General features: G+C 40.7%; 2 protein-coding genes across 2 annotated transcripts; both read left to right on the plus strand.

Annotated features, from left to right (window-relative positions):
* The first annotated feature begins 965 nt into the window (after positions 1–965).
* On the plus strand, positions 966–3,991 carry hmx3a (H6 family homeobox 3a). Its single transcript, XM_028005965.1, has 3 exons — positions 966–1,377; positions 1,508–1,814; positions 2,513–3,991. Exons 2-3 carry the CDS (start codon positions 1,523–1,525, stop codon positions 3,142–3,144), a joined length of 924 nt encoding a protein of 307 aa, XP_027861766.1. The 5' UTR covers positions 966–1,377; positions 1,508–1,522; the 3' UTR covers positions 3,145–3,991.
* Positions 3,992–11,299: 7,308 nt separating this feature from the next.
* hmx2 (H6 family homeobox 2) lies at positions 11,300–13,481 on the plus strand. The gene is made up of 2 exons (XM_028006142.1): positions 11,300–11,876; positions 12,462–13,481. The coding sequence occupies exons 1-2, from the start codon at positions 11,606–11,608 to the stop codon at positions 13,007–13,009; spliced, it is 819 nt and encodes a 272-aa protein (XP_027861943.1). The 5' UTR covers positions 11,300–11,605; the 3' UTR covers positions 13,010–13,481.
* The last annotated feature ends 7,021 nt before the right edge of the window (positions 13,482–20,502 follow it).

Genomic DNA, 20,502 nt, shown 5'->3' on the forward strand with positions numbered 1-20,502 from the left:
TGAATATACATGGCGCATTTTACAAAGAGCGCAATCTGAGGGATGAATTAACAAAATCGATTAGGAATTAAAAAAAAGAATAAAAAATAAATGACTGCACGACCCGCAGACATTGTGGAAGTGGCCCTCGCTGGAAATCAATGAATTAGAAATATGAATCTAATCGCCCATTGGTGACGCGCCGTGCAGCTACAGACCTTTTTTCTTCTTCTTCTTCTTCTCCCCCCAGATTACAGGAACAGAAACTGACAATAAATGAACGCACAGAGGAACAGACATTGCTAAACACATACAGTGTGTTTAGGCTTGCACGAAGTAAAAGTGAACCAAGTTAGCAACTATCCACAAAGAAACAGAATGTAAATTGATTTATTCAATTGTTGTCTGTTTAATATTGCTGCACAGTCGTTATTTATTAGGTGAGATAACAGTGTGGCTAACAGGCCCGTGCTGTCGGTAGCTCTAAGATGATTGTTGACATGAGACCTCACACCCACTCGCGATGGGATTTGCTTTTAGAAATAAATTTGTATCTAATAGAAAATGTTTTATTGAAGCAATTACCAAAAATTCCGGACAACTGTTGCGGAAAATGGGCCTAGATGCAGGGGATTCTTGAAATGCATTTTCAATTAAATTGACTTTTTAAAACAACAACAACCTCACGTCGCCCAATTATGATTTTTTTAATGTTCGTTCAAAAAGCAATTTAATTACATTAAAATTTAGAAAGACGAAGAAGAAAGATTTTTTTTTTGAAGAGAGTTAAAGCACACACGCCTTTATACTAGATGAAATAGAGGTAGATTTCTGTGAGCGATGCAGTCTTTGTTCCTTGTGAGACGGGTCCAAATCCTTCCTTTTGGTGCTGTTCAATTGTCGCTAATTGTACTGTATGAGACCAATAACAGGGGAGCGCGCACAGCCTGCAGCCACAGGGCGCACGGAGTGGGGAGAGGAGGGGAGGATGGTCTCTTCCTCTTTTTTTCCTCCCTCCCCTCGCCGTCTCTCCCTTAATCCCATTTGCCATTGTACATGCCCAATCGCCTATACTTTCCGCATTTAACTTGGATGACATTTTTATTTCATCATTAGCATCAGACACCGACTGACTGACACGCTGGGACACGAAGAGGTTTTTTTTTCTTTTTCTTCTTCTTCTTCCTCTTCTTCTTCTTCTTCTTCTCCCCCCCCGCTTTTTAGACGGAAACACTCCGGGATGAGACATCCCCATGATTGTCTTTTTGTGACACGTATCAGCGCTTTATTTTATTATTTCACCCGCGGAGAAGGAAGTGTGTTTTTTGACGACGCTCTCCGTGTGTGAAGTCGAGTTAGAAAAACAGGAACTCCACGTACCTGGGATTTCCACAGCCTGTAAGTCAGCATTTTTTTGTTTTGTTTTGTTTTCGTTATTTTGTTTTGGTTTTTTTTTCCTTTCACCCACTCCTCTGCTTTTGATAAGATTTTTATTTTTTATTTTTAAACCCTGGACCTCTGCGTTTAGACCGCAGCTGCAGCGATGCCAGAGACGACACAAGAGACGTGCGCTCCGGCCAAGGATTCCCCTTTCTTCATCAAGAACCTGCTGAACTGTGACAGCAAGCCGTCTAAACCCAAACCGCCGCTCGTCGCCTCCGCCAAGGCGGCCTTCGAGGGAGGATTTTCCCTTTCCCAGGTCGGGGAATTCAACTTTCCACGCTTTGACGTGCCCGCGCAGCGGTTCACTCTGCCGGCGCACTACCTGGAGCGCACCTCTGCGTGGTGGTACCCCTACACCCTCGGCTCGGCGGCTCATCTGCACAGAACTGAAGGTAAGATGAGTGATACCTATGTAGTCTGATTTTGAAGAATAAAGGCGACAGAATAAACCAATTCGGTTTTTGCACGTACCTAAAACGTCTCCGCAGAAGACAGATTTCCCATAAAATCGCGCATTTCGTGCGTTTTCCTGAAAGGTTTTGTAGGCGTGTGGAGATTTAACACCTTGTCTCCTACGTAACCTACTTTGTTATGCCACGACACGGAATAATAGATCAATAAACCGACACGCGGTGCATAAAATGAAGCAGACATGATGAAACCATTGGATGAGGGCGACGATGCGCAGCTTGCTTTTGATTTGTCTCCTCGCGCTTGTGGTGCACGTCTCACCCCGAGGCTTCGTCACTGACAGCCTTTTTTACACATTCAGCCTTTTTTACACATCCCCGTTTTAAAAAAAAACAACGTATGATCATAACGAGCTGACCCGAGCAGGTCCGTTTTAGAATAAAGAACTAACGTAACTTTGAAAATCAAGTTTATTATTATTATTATTGATCTTTCACAATGTGTTTATTTGTGGGTAGAAAAACTGTTTGACTGACAACTGTTTCCCCAAACTCTACTGAATGGATCATATCAACAGGCGGTGATGAATGCCCCCCAAACGCATAAAAAGCAAATGTTGTTTTTTTTTTATTATAATTATTTTTCTGACATTCCCCCCTTGCTCGTGTTTCCATTCCAGCAATCGAGAAACCAGGAGCCAGAGATTCCTCCCCGACCTCTGGCACGGACAGAGACTCCCCGGACCTTGTGCTCAAATCCGAGCCGGACGCGAGAGACGACGACGACGAGGACGAGGACGAGCACAGCAACAACAAAAGCAGCGACGAGATCATCCTGGAGGAGAGCGACGCGGAGGAGGCCAAGAAGGACGAGCTGGAGGAGTGGAAGAAGCGCGACGAGGACAAAAAGCCGTGCCGCAAGAAGAAGACGCGCACGGTGTTCTCCCGGAGCCAGGTGTTCCAGCTGGAGTCCACCTTCGACATGAAGCGCTACCTGAGCAGCTCGGAGCGCGCCGGTCTGGCCGCCTCGCTGCACCTGACGGAGACCCAGGTGAAGATCTGGTTTCAGAACCGGCGGAACAAGTGGAAGCGGCAGCTGGCCGCCGAGCTGGAGGCCGCCAACCTGAGCCACGCCGCGGCGCAGAGGATAGTCCGGGTGCCCATCCTCTACCACGAGAACTCTGCCTCGGAGGGCGCGGGGGGCGCGGCGACCAGCGTGCCCGTCAGCCAGCCGCTGCTCACCTTCCCGCACCCGGGAGTCTACTATTCCCATCCCATCGTCACGTCTGTGCCGCTGCTCAGACCGGTTTGAGAACCGCCGAAAAGAGTTTTGATGTTTCATCTTATCACAAAATAATTAAAAAAGAAAGACAATATTTTTTTATACAAAGTCCGGCACTGCGAAAAAACAACAACAACAACAAAAAAAAAAAACTAAGAAGAGACTGTCACTGTCAGGCAAACGTGGACTTATTTTGTCAGATAGGTGATTGTGTCATTTCCCATAAGGGTACCGATTATTATTATTATTATTATTATTATTATTATTATTATTGACATCTCAGGAGTCTGCCCACTGTATGAGTGTATCATTTTTTTTTATTTTCCTGATTGTTACTGGAAAGGCCAGATCTGTGCGATGCAAAAAAAAAAAAGGGGGGGGCTTGTTTACATAAAAGTGGCGACCTACTTCTCACCTAACACCCTCATTTGAATTTTATTTCCTTTTCAAGAGCTGGTGACAGTGCTGTCAGATGAGTGAATTCACTAAACGTGAAATACTTGTTTTCTCTTTTTTTATTTTTTTAAGCGCTTGAAGGGGGACAATCAAGACACTCCAGCTGTATAAAAAATATCCACGTAGCTTTCTGTTTTTAGTGATTCTTTTAAAAGCTCCTTCCACACAGACAGTCCTCTTAAGCACAAGTCTCCAATGACAATTTGTGTTTTTGAAACGGAAGGATTATAAATAATGAGACAAAAAAAATCACTGGTGTAAAAAAAATTAATAAAATAAAATAAATGTATATATTTAATGAGACGCGGAAAAAAGAAAATTCCTTACACGCTTCTCATTTGTAAAGTAAAAAAAAAAAAAAAACACGTTTTGATATTGTATTGCTGGATCATGTTGTGAAATAAATCGAAAATATTGCTTACGTTTCGTTTTTTGCCTTATTACACTTTTTTTGTTATCTCGCTACCATTATATATATATGTAAATATGTATATTTTATTAAAAGTTAAAGCAGGACTTACTCACTCTTTGAGAAACAGCAGGTGGCTCCTCTGACGTCGCCCAAGTGTTGCGCATTTTAAAACGTTATTTTACATCAAAAGGGACTCGGTCAATTACGTGCGTAATTGGCACCGTCTTTCCAAAATTACGGGTAATGTATTCGAGGACATTATTCTCCAAGTACGAGCCGGTGTCCTTAACGTTTGTGTCCTGACAAGCTGAAAATATCGATTTATAATTGTTATTGCATTTGTTTTATTTTCAGTGTATTGTTGCACAATAAACCTTTTTTTTTTTTTTTTGCTGCATGGCTTTTTATAACACTAGAATTTAAATAAGATAAAGCAATTTAGCAACATTAAAAATAGCCTATAAAATTGGCTGGTAACGGCTTTTCTTTATTATTTATTTATTTTTTAAATCTGTGATTACATTTATATAATAACATAATAGTAATAGTGCACAATGAAAGCTTGCAGTATTGTACCGTAACCCAAATTACAGCCCCATCCACATTAAAATGTGAAAAAAAGAAAGAAGATGTAAATCTTCAAATTAGAGATACATTATTTAACAGGTACTTTGTCTCAGAAGGTACTACAGGTGTCACTGCACTCATAAGTTTTAGCTCATACCAGGAACATCTGATGGCAAGGACATCAGATGTTATAACCAAAACACCTAAAAAAAGTTGATTAAGTTGTCAAGCGCGCCCTTTATAACCACGAACACCTTATTCAGCTCGGTTCGTAATTATTTAAGACGCATTTTTGAAGTTTGAATAAAGATGCAAAACACAACAAATGTTTTAAGGCCTTCTTCTGCATGAATCAGATCAGACGTAGAGACACATGGTGTGTTTATAGCTCTTTTTAAAATGCTCATATTATGTCCAAAGTTTATGAGGGAGAAAAACACGGAACTCAGACCAGGAAGGTGAAGAGAGGATCTCGCTTGTGCAGAAACGATAATCTGATGGTGATATTTAAATGTTTAAAAATACCATTTATATGCATTGTGTATGTTGTGTATATGTTAAAATATGTATTGGCCCTATCAAAGCCTTGAGGGACACCTTTGTGAAATTTTGCGATTTTTTTTCCCGAGATTGTTTTGCCACCCAGAAATGAGACGATACACTTTTTGTTAATTCTAAGTTTATAGATATTTCATCAAATCAAACAACTATATATATATATATATATATATATATATATATATATATATATATATATATATATATATATATATATATATATATATGTGTGTGTGTGTGTGTGTGGAATGATTTTCATTATTGGAAACTAATCAGTCAGTATGAACTCTGTTGTGATGACCTCATCAAGAGACAAAGGGTTCATTCAAATATCATCACATCATCCGGGTATATTGACGCGCATCTTACCATGAACACTCAACACGGCCCCATTACTGCAAATTAATAGATTAGTAGAGCATTATTCCTCTGGCACATATCGATCTGTGAACGTCTGCAGCACGCTGCGTCAAGTAAAGCTAGCAGCTTTCACGCGCTGCTTCGGCCAAGCTCATGACCTTGATTTGCGCGCATAAATTGAAAAAAAAAAAATAAAAAAATTCACCACTCGATAATATCCATTTGTGCGACATCTTTATGTAAAGGAGTGGAGGGGGAGGGGGGGATCAGATTAAACGCATTTGCACAAACAGGGACAAACTGACGTGACCGGGTGTATTAAAATGGAGATTCATGAATGGATAATATTCAGCAGTCTCCGTCACAGGACTCAGGGGCCAGTTGGGAAACACACAAGTAGAGTGAACTTCTTGCATAATGCCAACCTGTTCTTTTTATTATCGAATGCCATGCGCAGAGGTTAAAGCATCCATATCAAAAATTTTGTCGCAAAAACGGACTGTGTGAGGCAAAAAAAACCCAACAAAAAAACCAGGGGTACATCCAGGAATTTTTCAAAGTGGCCAGATAAGTGTCACTTGTGATTGGTGTGGCACACTGAAAGCAAACACAAGAAAGAATTTCAAAAGTTTTGTTAATTCCATGTTATGTTTCTGTTGATTTTTTTTTTTTTGGATCTTGTGAGAAGAAGGAGTGCTGCTTTGAAATAAAGGGCATCACACAAAATGTTTGTATTGATATGGGTATCCCATTATGTTTTACATGAGCCTTATATGTAAATCGTCGGTGTCAAATGGACACCACATGAATTTTAAAGGCTTCATGCGGGAATCATATGAAATTTCCGGCTTTCACGTGTGCATCAGGCATAATTTTGAAGATTTAGTTTTACATCACTTTAGTTTTCTTGGTTCCGCATGATCTTTACATAAAACCCATGAAGTTTATCATTCCAGATGGGCATCACATAAAGTTTAGAGTGTTCACATGCCATATGTGATTTACAAGTTTCACAGTGGCATCACAGGTATTATGTTTATGGGTATCTGTTGGGTACTTCTTGTACATCACAAAGGTTTCACATGTCAACATACATGTCTTTCACATATACACCATCAAAATGTTCAAATTAATTTTTCCCTTGTGCAAAGTGTTTTGCATTATCCAACATACAATTTAAATGTAATGCTTCACATGGTCAACATGTTCATGTGACCTTACGTTTTCTAATGTGATTTAGGAAACTATGCCTTTCTGTCAGGGTTGAACTGTAAATGCCCAATGTAATAATGGTCATGCTTCATATGAATGGGCTTTGAAGCTTTATTGTCTCAATGTTGCTGTTTTTTCATTATATCCAAGGACAGACAAACAAAAAAACACTAGCTACTTTGTTTATCTTATAGACCATAAAATGAGTTAAGCAACGTCATTTTTGGATGTGTTTTCTATATCTATGCTTTTTAAGATACAGCCCCTACCAGTGCATGCATTGAAGTGAACTTTGGTAAAGCATTGGACTAAATGTCAAAGAAATCTTAACAAACATAACATGTGAGGATAAATTTGATCATTTTATGATCAAATATACTAATGAATTATCCACAAATATGCAAACTCACATTTAAATGGAGCATGTCCCCTAGACAGTCAAGACCCAGGAGATTGGTTTGTGTTTCCAACAGACATGCTATGTTGATTTAGTTTATTTCAATGAAGCCGGTTCACAGCAAATGCCATCTTAATTAAAACACTTGACAAAAGTTCCGTTTATTTAGTTTATAATGCCAAATGATACAAGGTTGTCCATTTAAGGCAGGTCATTCAGTTGCTCAGGTCTCGCAGCAATCCCTTCTTCTGAGAAAGCATGTGGCGACAGTGGACGTTTGATTTCAACAAATTGTAGAATATGTTGTTGACCTCCTTTGGAGTTATGATTTGACTGAATAAATAAATGTTGGAGAGAGCTTACTCTCTCCAATCTTAAAGGAAATATTCTTATTTTTTTTATATGAATTAGAAAGCTGATGCTGCTAATCTTCTGAGTTTCTGTGACTTTATCATTAAACATGCTTAGGGAAAACGGTCAAACTTGAATGTGAAAGAAAACAAAACCCTCAGCCTCCACAATTAAATGTAGAGTATCAAGCAACAGATAAATGCCAATCAATAATCAGAGACCATGGAAAAGTGATGTCCTCACCGCGCGCTCCCGCGTCACCTATCACTCGTCTGAAGAGGAAATCTTGTTTTTCTACCGACGCCATTTGCTTTCCTGATTGAACGCGGGCATCAGATTTTCATCAAAGTTCTATTAAGTGAAACATAGGTTGCAGAGCAGCGTCTGATTGGAACAGTTTAAATTTTAATTGTGTTTTTAATTTGACATATAGTTGCTGTGAAGAATGACACCAAAACGCCGAGGGGGCGGTCGATTTTCTTAATTTCTCCCCGAGGAATTGATGAGTCTATCAGGGCAGTAGATTGGAAAGCCATTAAAACTCAATGGTTGGGTTGTTAATTGGAACTTGATGGATAGGAGCCCTTGGATAGGCTGTGGCTGATCCAATCTTCCTGACTTTGTGTTTTCCAATAAATTACCCAGTTCATTTCCACACTCAGATTACATAAATTGTACACCTTCAGGGCTCGGCTGCTCTGCTTGCATTTACAACTCTCTCCTTTCTCTCTCTCTTTCATTCACACGCACGCAAGAAAGGCGCGCACAGAGGAGGGAGGGGGGGGTGAAGGAGCAGCCACCGCTTTCTTGAATGAAAATCGAAACATAATCAACGTTTATACTTAGAAAATTTATTGATATCATTTTCTCTGGTAATTTCCTTATTCTAGACTTGGACACGCCATACATCATAATACACACGTGTAAAGGCTCTTTGTTTAATATTTATCGGAGCTTGATTCCCAGATCAAAGCGCCTCATAACTTCATCTGTCTTTCTCAGAGCTTTCTCTCCTGCTAAAGATCTTGTTCAGTTATTGTGGTAGGCCGGCCGTACGCCACCTATCATTGTGATAGAGCGCGAACTTAAGGCGCGCTCCTCTGCTGCTCGGGCCTTAAGACACACAGGGAGGGGATTATTGTTGACACAATACCAGAAAACAACCACAGCGCGCCTTTTGCCACTACTGACCTGTAAACATCAGCTTCCCCATCAAGGTGGTATGCGTTATTTATTCTTTTTGTTTCAACACTACAGCAACGCGTCGTGTCCACTATCGCCGATATTTTGTTAAAGTCGTCTGAAAGTGACGGAGGAGGCGCGGCGACGCGCTGACACGGGTCTTTGTATGAAAAGAGCGGCATATAAAAAATAAACCCATTTAAGTGTCATTGCAGATTTCACGCCTTATGTGTTACCACCATAAATCCAGCATCCGCCTCGACTGCCCTCGTATAATTCCGCCCTCCCTCCCACCTCCCCAAACCCTTTCCTGAGTTTCCAGCGGGACCGTTTAGCAGCTGCTGGCATTGCTGCCACTTCAGAATATTTACGCACGGCTCCAGATGCCTCTGACGACGGCAGGATCTGATGTCAGCATCGGCAGCGTCACCTCACCTGCATAATTAACCCAGCTTCTTTTCTCTTTTTCTGTTTTTTTGTTTGCTTTCTTTTCACAGGCTGTCCAAACAACATACCGGTTGTGTTGGTACCAAGAAGGTTATTACTGCGCCAGGCAGCCACCGTAGCGCCATTAATTGTGTTCTGCTGGGTATTTAACACTTCTGGTTTCGCGGATTTTTGCCAGCAATCAAACTGACCACATCGCTTAGTTATTTTTTTATACGGGCAACATGGGCCCACTGCCCAGGGCTCCATTCTACCAGAGGGAGATCAGGACAGTATTTGTCATATTCAACCAAACCTCTTACTTATTTGTGTGTCTAATCAACGAGAGCGCCCCTCTGTGTTGTGTGCAGGGTAACCCGGGCCAGAAATGTTTGATCACTACTTGGTGCCAAAATTTCATTTTGAAGTTTTTCTTTCGTTTTTGCTCATCTGGACTGCTTTAGATAATCTCTAACGTCTGAAGTGTCATCAGACGTCCAGTCTACAATTGATTGTATTCAACCTGAATGCCAAAGTTTTTGTTTTAAGACATACAAAGTGACATTTCTAATATTAGCAGTAAGTTCCTTCCCAGGGTGACTTTTCTTTTTTGCTAGGGCAGGACAAGCATCTAAGTGAGGCTGTCGTTGATATCTAATGGTCAGATTCATATTGAGTGCTAAAGTAAATGGTTATTTTAATGTTTTTTTAATGCTTTGATCAGCTTGAAATAGAAAACACCCAGTTTGATCAAACTTGAAGTACATAATCTGTAGAGCGTAGATTGCTCATAAAAACAGTTTGAGATTTCTAAAACATGTACAGTAAAACATAAAATAGTATTTCTATTGTTCCTTTGTTTTTGTTGGGCATTCTGACCAACTTAAATAGTGTCAAAACTGGAAGGACAATGAATTACTGACCACAGGCAGTTTTCATATAATAGCTACTGAACAGAAATAGTCTTTTTTTTCATGCTTTGATTATAGAACCACAACATTACATGACTGAGATTAGGTAGGTTTTGGCCTGAAGTTTATGGTACTTATGAATTGTTAATTAATTTGATGGATTCTACTTTGTTAATGAGCTTATGAAACCATATATGTGAGTTCAAAGCATAGACGAAAAAGCAAAAATATTTGCAACAGATGACGACTTTGACAAAACTATAAAAATTGAGATGATTTTTCTCTGCATGAGAACAACTAGCACATTTGCAAGGTTTTTAAAAACCTCAATAAATCTCGATTTTACATTGTAAATATTTGAAAAACAATTTTGCACTTCAAATTTACAGCAAAATTAAAGTCAGGCTCATTCTTGATCAATCTAAGTACGAATGATAAGTCTGGAGATCTACATCCTGTATGAGAAGTAGAGCGCTCTTCTGGGCCCCCTGCTGGCCTGGGGGCCTGAAGCAGCAGCTTAGTTTGCAAATGCCTCGGTTCGGCTGCGTATCTGTTTGCATGGTGCTAATGTTAGAGTCTGTCCGCAGGCAGACACAGTCTAATGGAGACGCACGCGTACACACCTGTGTGTACCTGTGTGTACGCGCGCGCAGCCCCCCACCTGGTGATGCGCGCTCACTATGCTCCCTGCACCGCCGCGTGCGCGCCCACAGCCTCCCACCACCTCCAATCAATTAGTCAATCAATTAGCCGGCCTCCACTCCACGCGCGGTCATCACGAGGCAGATTAGCTCAGTAATGATCAAATTAATTCTTAATCGTAGATAATGGACGGGGAATGAGTTTATTATTTTCAGGGGGGAGAAATGAGTTGGGTCTTTGTCTTAGTTCCAAAGGCTTTGTGCGTGTTACTGTCACGGCAGCCAATTTGGCATGCATACAAAAAAAAAAAAAAAAAGGTTTTAATTCAGGTCATCCACAAATGACTGTCATCGTTTTGAAACATACACTAGGATAAAAGAAAAAATATGTAACATTTTTACTAAAAACATGTATTTTGTTAACATACAACCACTCTAAATATATGGACAATAATTTATTTACTTACATTTTACTATTTATTCTAATTAAAAAATAACTTTATATATTACGCATTGCATGCAATAAATAAATAGAAATTTGGCCACATCAATATTGCATTTTGCAGTTCCACGTAAGTTCTGAAATATGCAATTTTGGGCATATGAGCGCTCTCTCCCTCTCCACTTCCCATCTCAAAACCCTGACAGGAGTTTGAAATTTCCGGGCTCATACTGGGTGCTGCGATTGGCCCAGTAGGAGCTTACCTACATGCAAATGAAGCAACGCAACTTTGTTGCCTCGGATCCAGAGCGTGAGGAGGAGGACCGGGAATACACTCATCTTCCCCGAGCTCTAGAAAAAACACCTCCACCTCCTTCAGTGTTAAAACGCTACAATTAAACCGGCTGGGGGGGTTTAAGAAGAAGAAGAAGAAGAAGAAGAAGAAGAAGAAGGGGGAAAAAAAGCGGACAAAAGAAGCGTTGGTAATTTTTACGCGCCAGTCGTGTAGAAAGCAATCACGGAATCCAACGGGACTAACCGATTCAGTCAATACTTCGCTACTGTTATGAAGCGAGAATGAGTAGCGCAGACGAGAGCGGGAGCAAGTGCTCGTCGGGCCCAGTCTCCAGCTTCACCATCCAGTCCATTTTGGGCACGCCGTCCGATGAGCCGCGCTCCGGAGCCAAGGAGCTGTCCAAGGGGCCGTCGCCGCCGAGGAGGCGCTCGCTGTCGGTGTCCTCCGAGGAGGAGTGCAGCGGAGGGGAGGACTCGGCGGACTGCTTCTGCTCCGACACGGGTCAAAGCGAGCCATGCATGCAGCACCAAGCCCACAACTTCTCCTGCTTAGGTCAGAAATCTATTATTATTATTATTATTATTATTATTATTATTATTATTATTATTATTGTTAATAAATTATTTGGTGTTGGTTGGCTTGATTCTAGTTGCTATGTTCAAACCACACTCCATTAGTTTACATTCTAACACTGCAACACTCGCGTGCAGTGCATTCACTGCCACTCGTGTGTGTGCGCGCACGAGCTCAGAGGCAGCGGCGAGAGTGGAAGGTCGCGTGTCCTAACAGCCCCATGTCTAATCCTCTCATTTCAAATTTAATTGAGCCCCACTAATTGATGAAGCATGTTTCCAAAATGGCTGCACCAGGCCCTACACACACACACACACACACACACACACCGTCAATTGAGCGTTAAATATAGCGGAATTTAATTAATAGCTTACTGTAGCTGTACTAAGCACACTCGACATTGATGTGTTTATTCAGAAAAGTCACCATGTTTGCCACTCATTTCGTTTAAGTCAAACTCACTCAGTTTGACTGTAAAAGAAAAAAAAGTAATTCGCATTCTCTCAGTGACTGTTAAACAGTTCAGGAACGGTTCTGATCATGCGCTTTTCTTGACGCGATCAGGTGCCGCTAAAGGTCTTCTCTCCGGGACCGACGGACTCGCACGACGGCCGCACCTGTCCCAGCCTCTGCTGCAGGATTACAAGAAGGAGCAGGACAGACCGTGCCATCAGATGTCTCCTCTGTCGGAGGAGAGACAGGCGGACGGCGCGGACAAGCACGGCAACTCGGCCAAGAAGAAGACGCGCACCGTTTTCTCCCGGAGCCAGGTGTACCAGCTGGAGTCCACCTTCGACATGAAGCGCTACCTGAGCAGCTCGGAGCGGGCCTGCTTAGCGTCCAGCCTGCAGCTGACGGAGACTCAGGTCAAGACGTGGTTTCAGAACAGGAGGAACAAGTGGAAACGGCAGCTCTCCGCCGAGCTGGAGGCGGCTAACATGGCCCACGCCTCCGCACAGACATTAGTGGGGATGCCGCTGGTTTTCAGAGATAACAACCTCCTGCGCGTCCCCGTCCCTCGGTCCATCGCCTTCCCGACGCCCCTGTATTATCCGGGGAGCAACCTGCCAGCGTTACCTTTATACAACCTGTACAACAAAATAGAGTACTGATAGACTGTTCTCCTTGTTTACCACCGCAGTCCAGGTGAAAAAAGAGACGCATTTCAAACAATACAAACTTTATATAAATGTCTCCGTAACTCCATGTATATTAATTGTATCACTTTATTTGTTGGGGAAAAAAAAAATCTGTACTTTACAAGAGAAAGCAACCAAGCTTCCCCCATACATAGAAAATACACCATGTGTATTGCTTATAACGATAGCAAGAAATTTGTACCGTTTTTATTTTTTATTATCTTTCACTGTTACAATATTGGATTTGGGACGTCAAACAAAAGCTTTATGAGTGGATTTGAAAGATGCTGCTTTTACACTTTTATTTATAACTGATGATTTTATTCACCTAAGGACAAGAAAAGACACAATTCTTCCATATGAGGAAATACATCATTGTTTTTTTTTTAAATTGTAATTTAGACCTCCAGTTATAAACACATTCAATAAATTTTTCTATTTCAGTGACAAGTGGGATTGCTTGGTTTTATTATACGGAATTTTAATTTTACTCCTTTTTGAGATTTTTAGATTTAGAAGGCAACAAAATCAACTTTTCTGGTGACCACAAAGTACATCATAAAAAAAAACCCAAGGGAAGTTAGGGGCATTATTTGGGGGAAGAAATTTTTAATTTAGTTGTTATTGCTATATTTAATGTGGTTTATTTTCTGTCTTCTTGGAACCAAAAATAGTAAATTATTAAGACTCTGTGTGAGAATCTCTGGCATGTATGTAGTTGTTGGTTTTAGAGCATCAGCAATCATTTGATGAAATGTCATAAAAAGAATTTAAAAATGAAAACATGCATATGAGGGCTGAAAACTACAGCATGTTAAGTAAATTAAGTAAAATAACATCCAAAGATAATTTTCTAGTGAAAAACATTCAGAGAGCTTCACCTTATGAGGAATAAATAATAAGCTGAGATACATTGGAGATATTTGTCTAAGGGAAATAATATTACCTCCCGCTCCAAAACCAAAATTGCGACACAAAATTACCAACTTTCACCTTTTAAGCCTTTTTTATGTTATTTGTCTCATATTACTATAGATTACAAGTGACAGGGAACTCTGTCATAGATGAAAATATGCATACTGGGAGATAAAGACATTTTCAGGCTAGAAACGGGATGCTCACTACCATTAGCCAATCATGCCTCTGGGCGGGATCTTCTCTCATTTGAAGTCTTACCTCCAATGGCTCTTAGAAGCATCAGCTCTTGTATAGGGAGGGAAACCTAAGAAGGAGGCACGTTGTAAAAGTTCCAGACTCTTGTCTTTGAGCTGCATCTCGTATTCTCCATTTGTGTAATGGATTACAGGACAGGCCGCGCGTTGCATCCTGGACGGCGCGTCCTCGTCCTTTAGAGGCCTGTTAGAATTTTCAAGAACTTTCTCAAAAGACAAAAGAGGGGAAAGAGGGATCTCAGATTTTATAACAATTCAATTCATGCAAATATGAAACACACACCCGGACTTTGTCACACACACTGAGCCTCTGCCAAACCCATGTTTAGGCTCTCGGGTGTCTGGTGGTTGATGGAAGGGTGATAAAATTGTGCCACTTGCCAGCTTTTTCTTGGGTGTCACATCCTGTGGGCCACAAAGGGAAGCGACCCGTCCACCCGTCTGCTCCCTCGCTCGCTCGCTCTCCATCCCTCCAAACTCTCTCTCTTTCTGTGTGTGTGCTAATGGCTACATTACCTGGCAGGAATCATGACTAGCCAGGCTCTGCTGCCTCGCAGATTATGCCTGACCCAATTTCTGCAACAGCCGCCCTGTGTTTCAGGGAAAATGGATAGCGTTGAACAACAGATGTGATTTATGGGTAACTGTGGCTACATGGCAAGGAGGAGGTGAAGTACAGGAGGATGAATTTGTGACAGATAGGAAAAGGGAAGGGTGTGTGTGGTGAGGGGGAGGGGAGGATGGTAACGCTTACAAAAAGGAGCAATAGCTTTGCTTGAATGAAGCTGTTTATTAGTTTCCAAGTGGTCATTATGTCATCGCGCGTGACGGCAATGCGCCACGCTTTTAGATGGATGTTTGCACCCCACTGACTTGTGGGAAATCTGCATGACCTGTCACCCTCAGGTGTTTGATTTACAAGACAAGGGAGGGGGGGAGAGAAAGAGACGTGCAGCACGCAGAAGCCAGGGAAGAGCGCTCTGTGTAACTATGTATCACGGCAATGGCAGGTGTGAATTACAAATTTTAATAGCAAGGCAATGAAAATGATTTGAAGTGGCTTAAACTGCAAAGAGACAGAGACTGGCACAGTGATGAAGATTTGTTGAGATGATATGTTTTGCCTTAGGATTCATCAAACGGTCCTGGTAAGGTGAAAAGCAAGTGTAATTCACTCTGGGAGATAATTTATGAGAGGAGTAATGGGAGCTGTGGGCTCCATGCGGAGGGGAGGGAGAGTGCACAGAGTAAATTGATTCCCAGGCTAATTTTTTTTAAAACATATTTACAGGATCATTATGAATTATAGGAAAACTTCCAGATATCACCTCCCTTTACATCCACAGATAAGATCCAATCTAACTTAATCAGGATTATTGAGTTTAAACAGACTAGCAACAATATTATCCAACCCGCCTCAAGATCTTCTTTTATACAAATCCCATCCTTTCATCATTTGCTGGACTCAGGGCCTTTCAGCTCGCTCGCAACTTGTTTACAGACATTTGATTTATAAATGAAAGGGAACGGCGTGGCTTAATATTAGAATAAAGGGACATAACACCAGAAATAGATGCAGACACGAGTTTTAAAAGCGATCGCAATGCATTAAGCCAGGCAACTCTCAAGACCTGTTTTGCTCCCTAAATGAATTTGAGAGGAGCGTAACGAGGTTTTTGAAGGCAGGCCCTGTCATCCGCCCGGCTTTAACCAGCCACTGTATTTATGGGTTAATGGTTAAAAAGGAGAGCTCGAAGCAGGAGCGATTTTTTATGATTCTGTTTTATATCAACTGGAAATGAAGGAGCTGAAGGGAAATTGTGTTTGCCCATCAGCCCCCTCCCCGACAGAGAGCCCCTTTCTCTTGACAGAAAGGGACTGTGCTACCTGGCAGGCAGAATGGTAAATGAAACATATAGACATATTTAGTAGAAGTCATTTAAGAACGTGAAAAATATTAATAATAATGGAAGGGAAATAGTCACAGTGCTATTGAAAAAGTATTTGCCCCTTGCATATTTTGTTAGCTTTTGTATTTTTATCATCCTGACATTATTACAAATGAACATTTTATTGTCAGAGATGACATATAGTAAATACAAAATGCAGTTTTCAGAAGATAAATTTATTTATCAAGAGTCAGCCAGACTATTGACCCCTGCAAGTCACCAATTTTCACTCTAAACATAATGAACTTTAATTGTTGTTCTAACAATTAAAGTTCGCGGTGACTGACAATGAGTCTTTTACGTCTCTGAGGAAGAATTTTGCAAAATTCAACCACATGGAGGGTTTTACCACCATGGACCCTCTGGTTGGCACAGCCACTCAATTAGATTTCTGTCCAGACTTTGACTAGGCCACTTCAACACAATTTATTAGTGAGCCAGTAACAGTTGGCTCACGAACTGTTTTGGAGCACTGTCCTCCTGCAAAACCCCACTTTGCTTTAACTTAAAGTCCTGAACTGAGTGGTGAACAGTCGCTGTTAATATTTCCAGTTAGAGTAGAAATTTTGCTTACATCAATAGTAGGAAGCTCTCCAGGTAATTAAGCAAAGCAACCCCAGACAGTTGTAATACCAACACTTTGTTTAGCTATCAGTGTGCCTTTTTCATGAAATGCTGTTTGAACTTCACACCAGGTATACTGGAACCAAAAAAGTTCCACTTTTGTTTTTTCAGTCTGCAGAATTTTTTCCAAAGTCTCTCAGATCAAGTTATTAGTTGGCAAAACAGCAAGTGAGGCATCCAGATGTGTTCTTTAAAAAATGGCAGGTTTTACTTACCTGGGAAGATTTCCCATTGTTCCCTCCAGACAATGGATGGATGGATAAATGGTTCCTCACTTTTCAATGTTTTCTCTCTTTGCGTATAATGGGTTTTACTCTGGTTCTCTGAAGTCCCAAATCCTTATGACGATGACTTTGTTTCTCACTTGTTTTGAATTTCTTTAAGTTAATGTGCTAATTTTGGCCTACTTCCCATTCACAGACAGGCTGTCCCTCACTGATGTGTTGAAGATTATTTTTTCACAATATATTTACCATACATAGCCCCCCCTGCCATATATCAGGTAATTATTTTAATGCTGCCTATTGTATTTACTCAAGTTGTCCTCATCAGACATTAAAATACGTGTAATGACTTTTAATGATAACACACAAAAAACAACAAAATAAATCTGAGAGGGAAAATGCTTTTTACAGCGTTGACCATATATCCATTTTCTTTTTCAATTTGGTATCTGGAGCAAAATCTAACTTGCTTATGCTCTTCCTAATGTGACTGACAACTCAGATGTAGATGCATTTGCAGCTAGCAGTCGCATAAGAACATAAAATTGGTCCTCTTTTAGACTGAATGAAAAAAAAAAACCCAACAACTTCCAGTCTCCAAGTTAAAATCTTCAAGAACAATGTTTAACCAAAGACATGGATCAGACCTTCATTGGCAAACTGAATCACACTTCATTGTTAAATTACAGACCATTTCTTGAACTGTCTATTTGAAGTGCTCCTCTCCCAGCACAATATGCATCAGACTATTACATTTTCTACAGTATGTGTAGAAAATGCAGCCATTACTCTGGAGATAAGTCCATTAGCATTACCTTTGACACAATAATGGCTGTGACATACAATTTTCTGCTCTCCATTTTTGTATTTGTAGGGATAATGGGGGGGCTGGTAGAGAGTGGGGGGGGGGGGGGGGGGTTATCTTGAAGGCCTTGCACTACACACTCAAGCGTGAGACCACCGAGACAGAGAGCTCTGCAACAGTTGTTTTACCAACCCCCTAGACCCCCCTCGGTCCGTCCCCTCTGCCTCTAAACCCCTCAGAGGGAATCAGGGAAGATAAAGCATGTCATTATTCTATTAAAGACCTACAATTTTTGTAATGGGACTTGCAGTGGTCGGCAGAAGTGCAGGCAGCTTCTTCAATATCCTGGACATTATTTGCTCGTTTAGTTAAATGATGTTTCTAATTCCCTCATAATTACTTGTAATGAGGCTGTCTCCCTCGTTTTGATGCGGCCACATCTTAATACGGCTTGGCATTCTTTTTTAGGGATAATTACCTCTCATGAGGCCAGGGAGCGAGCCTGCGGTTCGCTGTGCGCTGCACACGTGGCAAATTGGCTTGTTTCCTGCCATCTTGTCTTCCTGCAAATTGGTAAATTAGGTTTCTCGGCTGGAGCATTACAATTGTTAAGTTTGCTGTCTTGGCTCCTTCAAACGCTCTGCTTCCCTGATAACAAGAAAAGCTGTTGTGTATTTTGTGTTTTTTCTCTCGATGCAGATTTTATATTTGCAGAGTTCACAGAAAAGGGGGTGCTGAATGTTGGGGCCATTAAGAGCAATCTGCTAAAGGAGCAGCTTGGATATTATCTGGACATGTGTTGCACATTACTGAGCAGCAAAATAAATGTAAATGATTAAAAGTAAATCTTGTGATTCTAAAGTGACACCTAAATAGCAGTGTTGCATTTTTCAGCAACGAGCTGAAAGCATGAATCATGGTATAAAAATACGGTTCTGTTTCTGATATCAAGCTTTTAAGAAGTCACAGTTACAGATAAAGATAAAAATGTGATTTCTGTGATTTATAGACATGTTAAAGAGATGCCATAAATAAAAAAAAGTGCTGGAGTTTTCTCGGCGGTGTGATGCATAGAGAAATACAGTGCTGCACCTCCCACATCTGTTGCTGTCCATTTCTGTCTGTTTCTTCTGATTAAATAAAGGAAAAATAAAAATGTTTGTGGAAATATTGAGGGTCCTAGAAGGAAGAGTATTTGAATGTCTTAGCAACAATGAGAATGGATAAGTGTTGCTGTTCTGTTGTAAATAAAATCTTATACATTACTGTGATAAGTTGTTTTTTTTAAACATACCATAATATCTTTTAACAGTAACATTTTTCCTCAATGTACTTTTGTCTTCATAGATTTTTGATGTGTATTGCTGCTCTAATCAGTCCCAATATTAAAAACATAAACATGCCAATTATGTCTAAATCAGCTTTGTGACGGTAAGTTATATAAGAACTTTGATAATATCGATAAGGGATGTTCATCATGTCTAATAAGCAATAAATATTGCTAATAAAAAATTGATATTCCAACTGTCATATTTGAGTCCAAAGCCTTATAGCAGAATATTTTCTTTCCTGTCTCTCCTCAGTCAGCGGACCCGTCCGTGTTGTCCCCCTGAAATGATCCAGCTGCCGTACTCAAACCACAGCCGTTTGCAGGGTTGGCAAAGGGGGTTTTATTTCTAAGTGCTGATGTGTCGCAGACAGTTTGGCTCTACAAGGGCCTGTTACACGCCGATTAAAGAGAGGGAAGGAGTGCTCCCGCAGGGTGGGCTTGTACATTTACCCTGACCACAAAAAGCTCTAACGTTTACACCCCGGTGCTGACATGACCTTCAAACAAGGTCCCTGCCTGCTGCCTGGGTCTATACTGGAAGTGTCTGAGAGCAGACCTCCAGTGGACCTAACACAGAGACAGGAAAGAAGTCATATCTTTGTATCAGAAATGACCTGCGATATCCTGAAAAGTAAGAAGATATGGCTTTTATTGGAAAATCCAGTTATTTTCTGCACTTATGATGAAAATATCCTCATGTGTGTTGCAATGGGTTTTTTTTTGTAGAGTTTACTCCCTGTAAACTCACTGTTGCAGTACAAATAATTGTCAGAATTTTTGATTTAAAAGAAATTGAACTATTTTGTGGAAGTTTTACACAAAGTAATACCTTTACTTATTTTTTTACACATTTCTTGACATTATCTTAATCTTTTGTGTCTGTATACGTTTAGCAACTCATTTACTCATTGCAGCAGGTTTTTAAGGTGAAGTAATGGAAGATTCTAAAATGCTTGTATCAAAAATGATACATTTGGCTAAATTAAGTCGAATAAAATTAATTGAAGCAACATACTGATAAAACGATTGTTTTGATTTTTTGTGCTATGATTACATTCCTTATAACCACGGTCCTATGAGAATTGAATTGCATATTTCTTTTAGCACGAGAAAAAAAAAATGTCACTGGTTATTGTTTTTACTTGCAGGACCACAAACAGATTCTCAAGTGATTCTTTTTTCTTTGTTTGGCGAGTGGTTTGTTTGTTATGAGATTTGATATTAAGGCTTTCTTAATGCAGAGAGCGGGGATCTCTTTGTAAGGACCAAGTGGTCTTTTTCAGGCTGCAGGGGTCTAGTGTGTAGAGAGAAGCTCTGTCACTTCAGTCCGAGACTGCCTTCTGACCACGTTGCCTGGAGCGC

Source organism: Xiphophorus couchianus, chromosome 22, assembly GCF_001444195.1.
Source record: "Xiphophorus couchianus chromosome 22, X_couchianus-1.0, whole genome shotgun sequence".
Lineage (NCBI taxonomy): Eukaryota > Metazoa > Chordata > Actinopteri > Cyprinodontiformes > Poeciliidae > Xiphophorus > Xiphophorus couchianus.

What these genes read in the sequence shown, in the direction of transcription:
- hmx2 (XM_028006142.1), top strand. Translation starts at nt 11,606, where the DNA reads ATGAGTAGCGCAGACGAGAGCGGGAGCAAGTGCTCGTCGGGCCCAGTC. An exon ending in CCACAACTTCTCCTGCTTAG is followed by an intron (nt 11,877 to 12,461) that starts GTCAGAAATCTA and finishes TGACGCGATCAG; the next exon opens with GTGCCGCTAAAGGTCTTCTC.
- hmx3a (XM_028005965.1), top strand. Translation starts at nt 1,523, where the DNA reads ATGCCAGAGACGACACAAGAGACGTGCGCTCCGGCCAAGGATTCCCCT. An exon ending in TCATCTGCACAGAACTGAAG is followed by an intron (nt 1,815 to 2,512) that starts GTAAGATGAGTG and finishes TTTCCATTCCAG; the next exon opens with CAATCGAGAAACCAGGAGCC.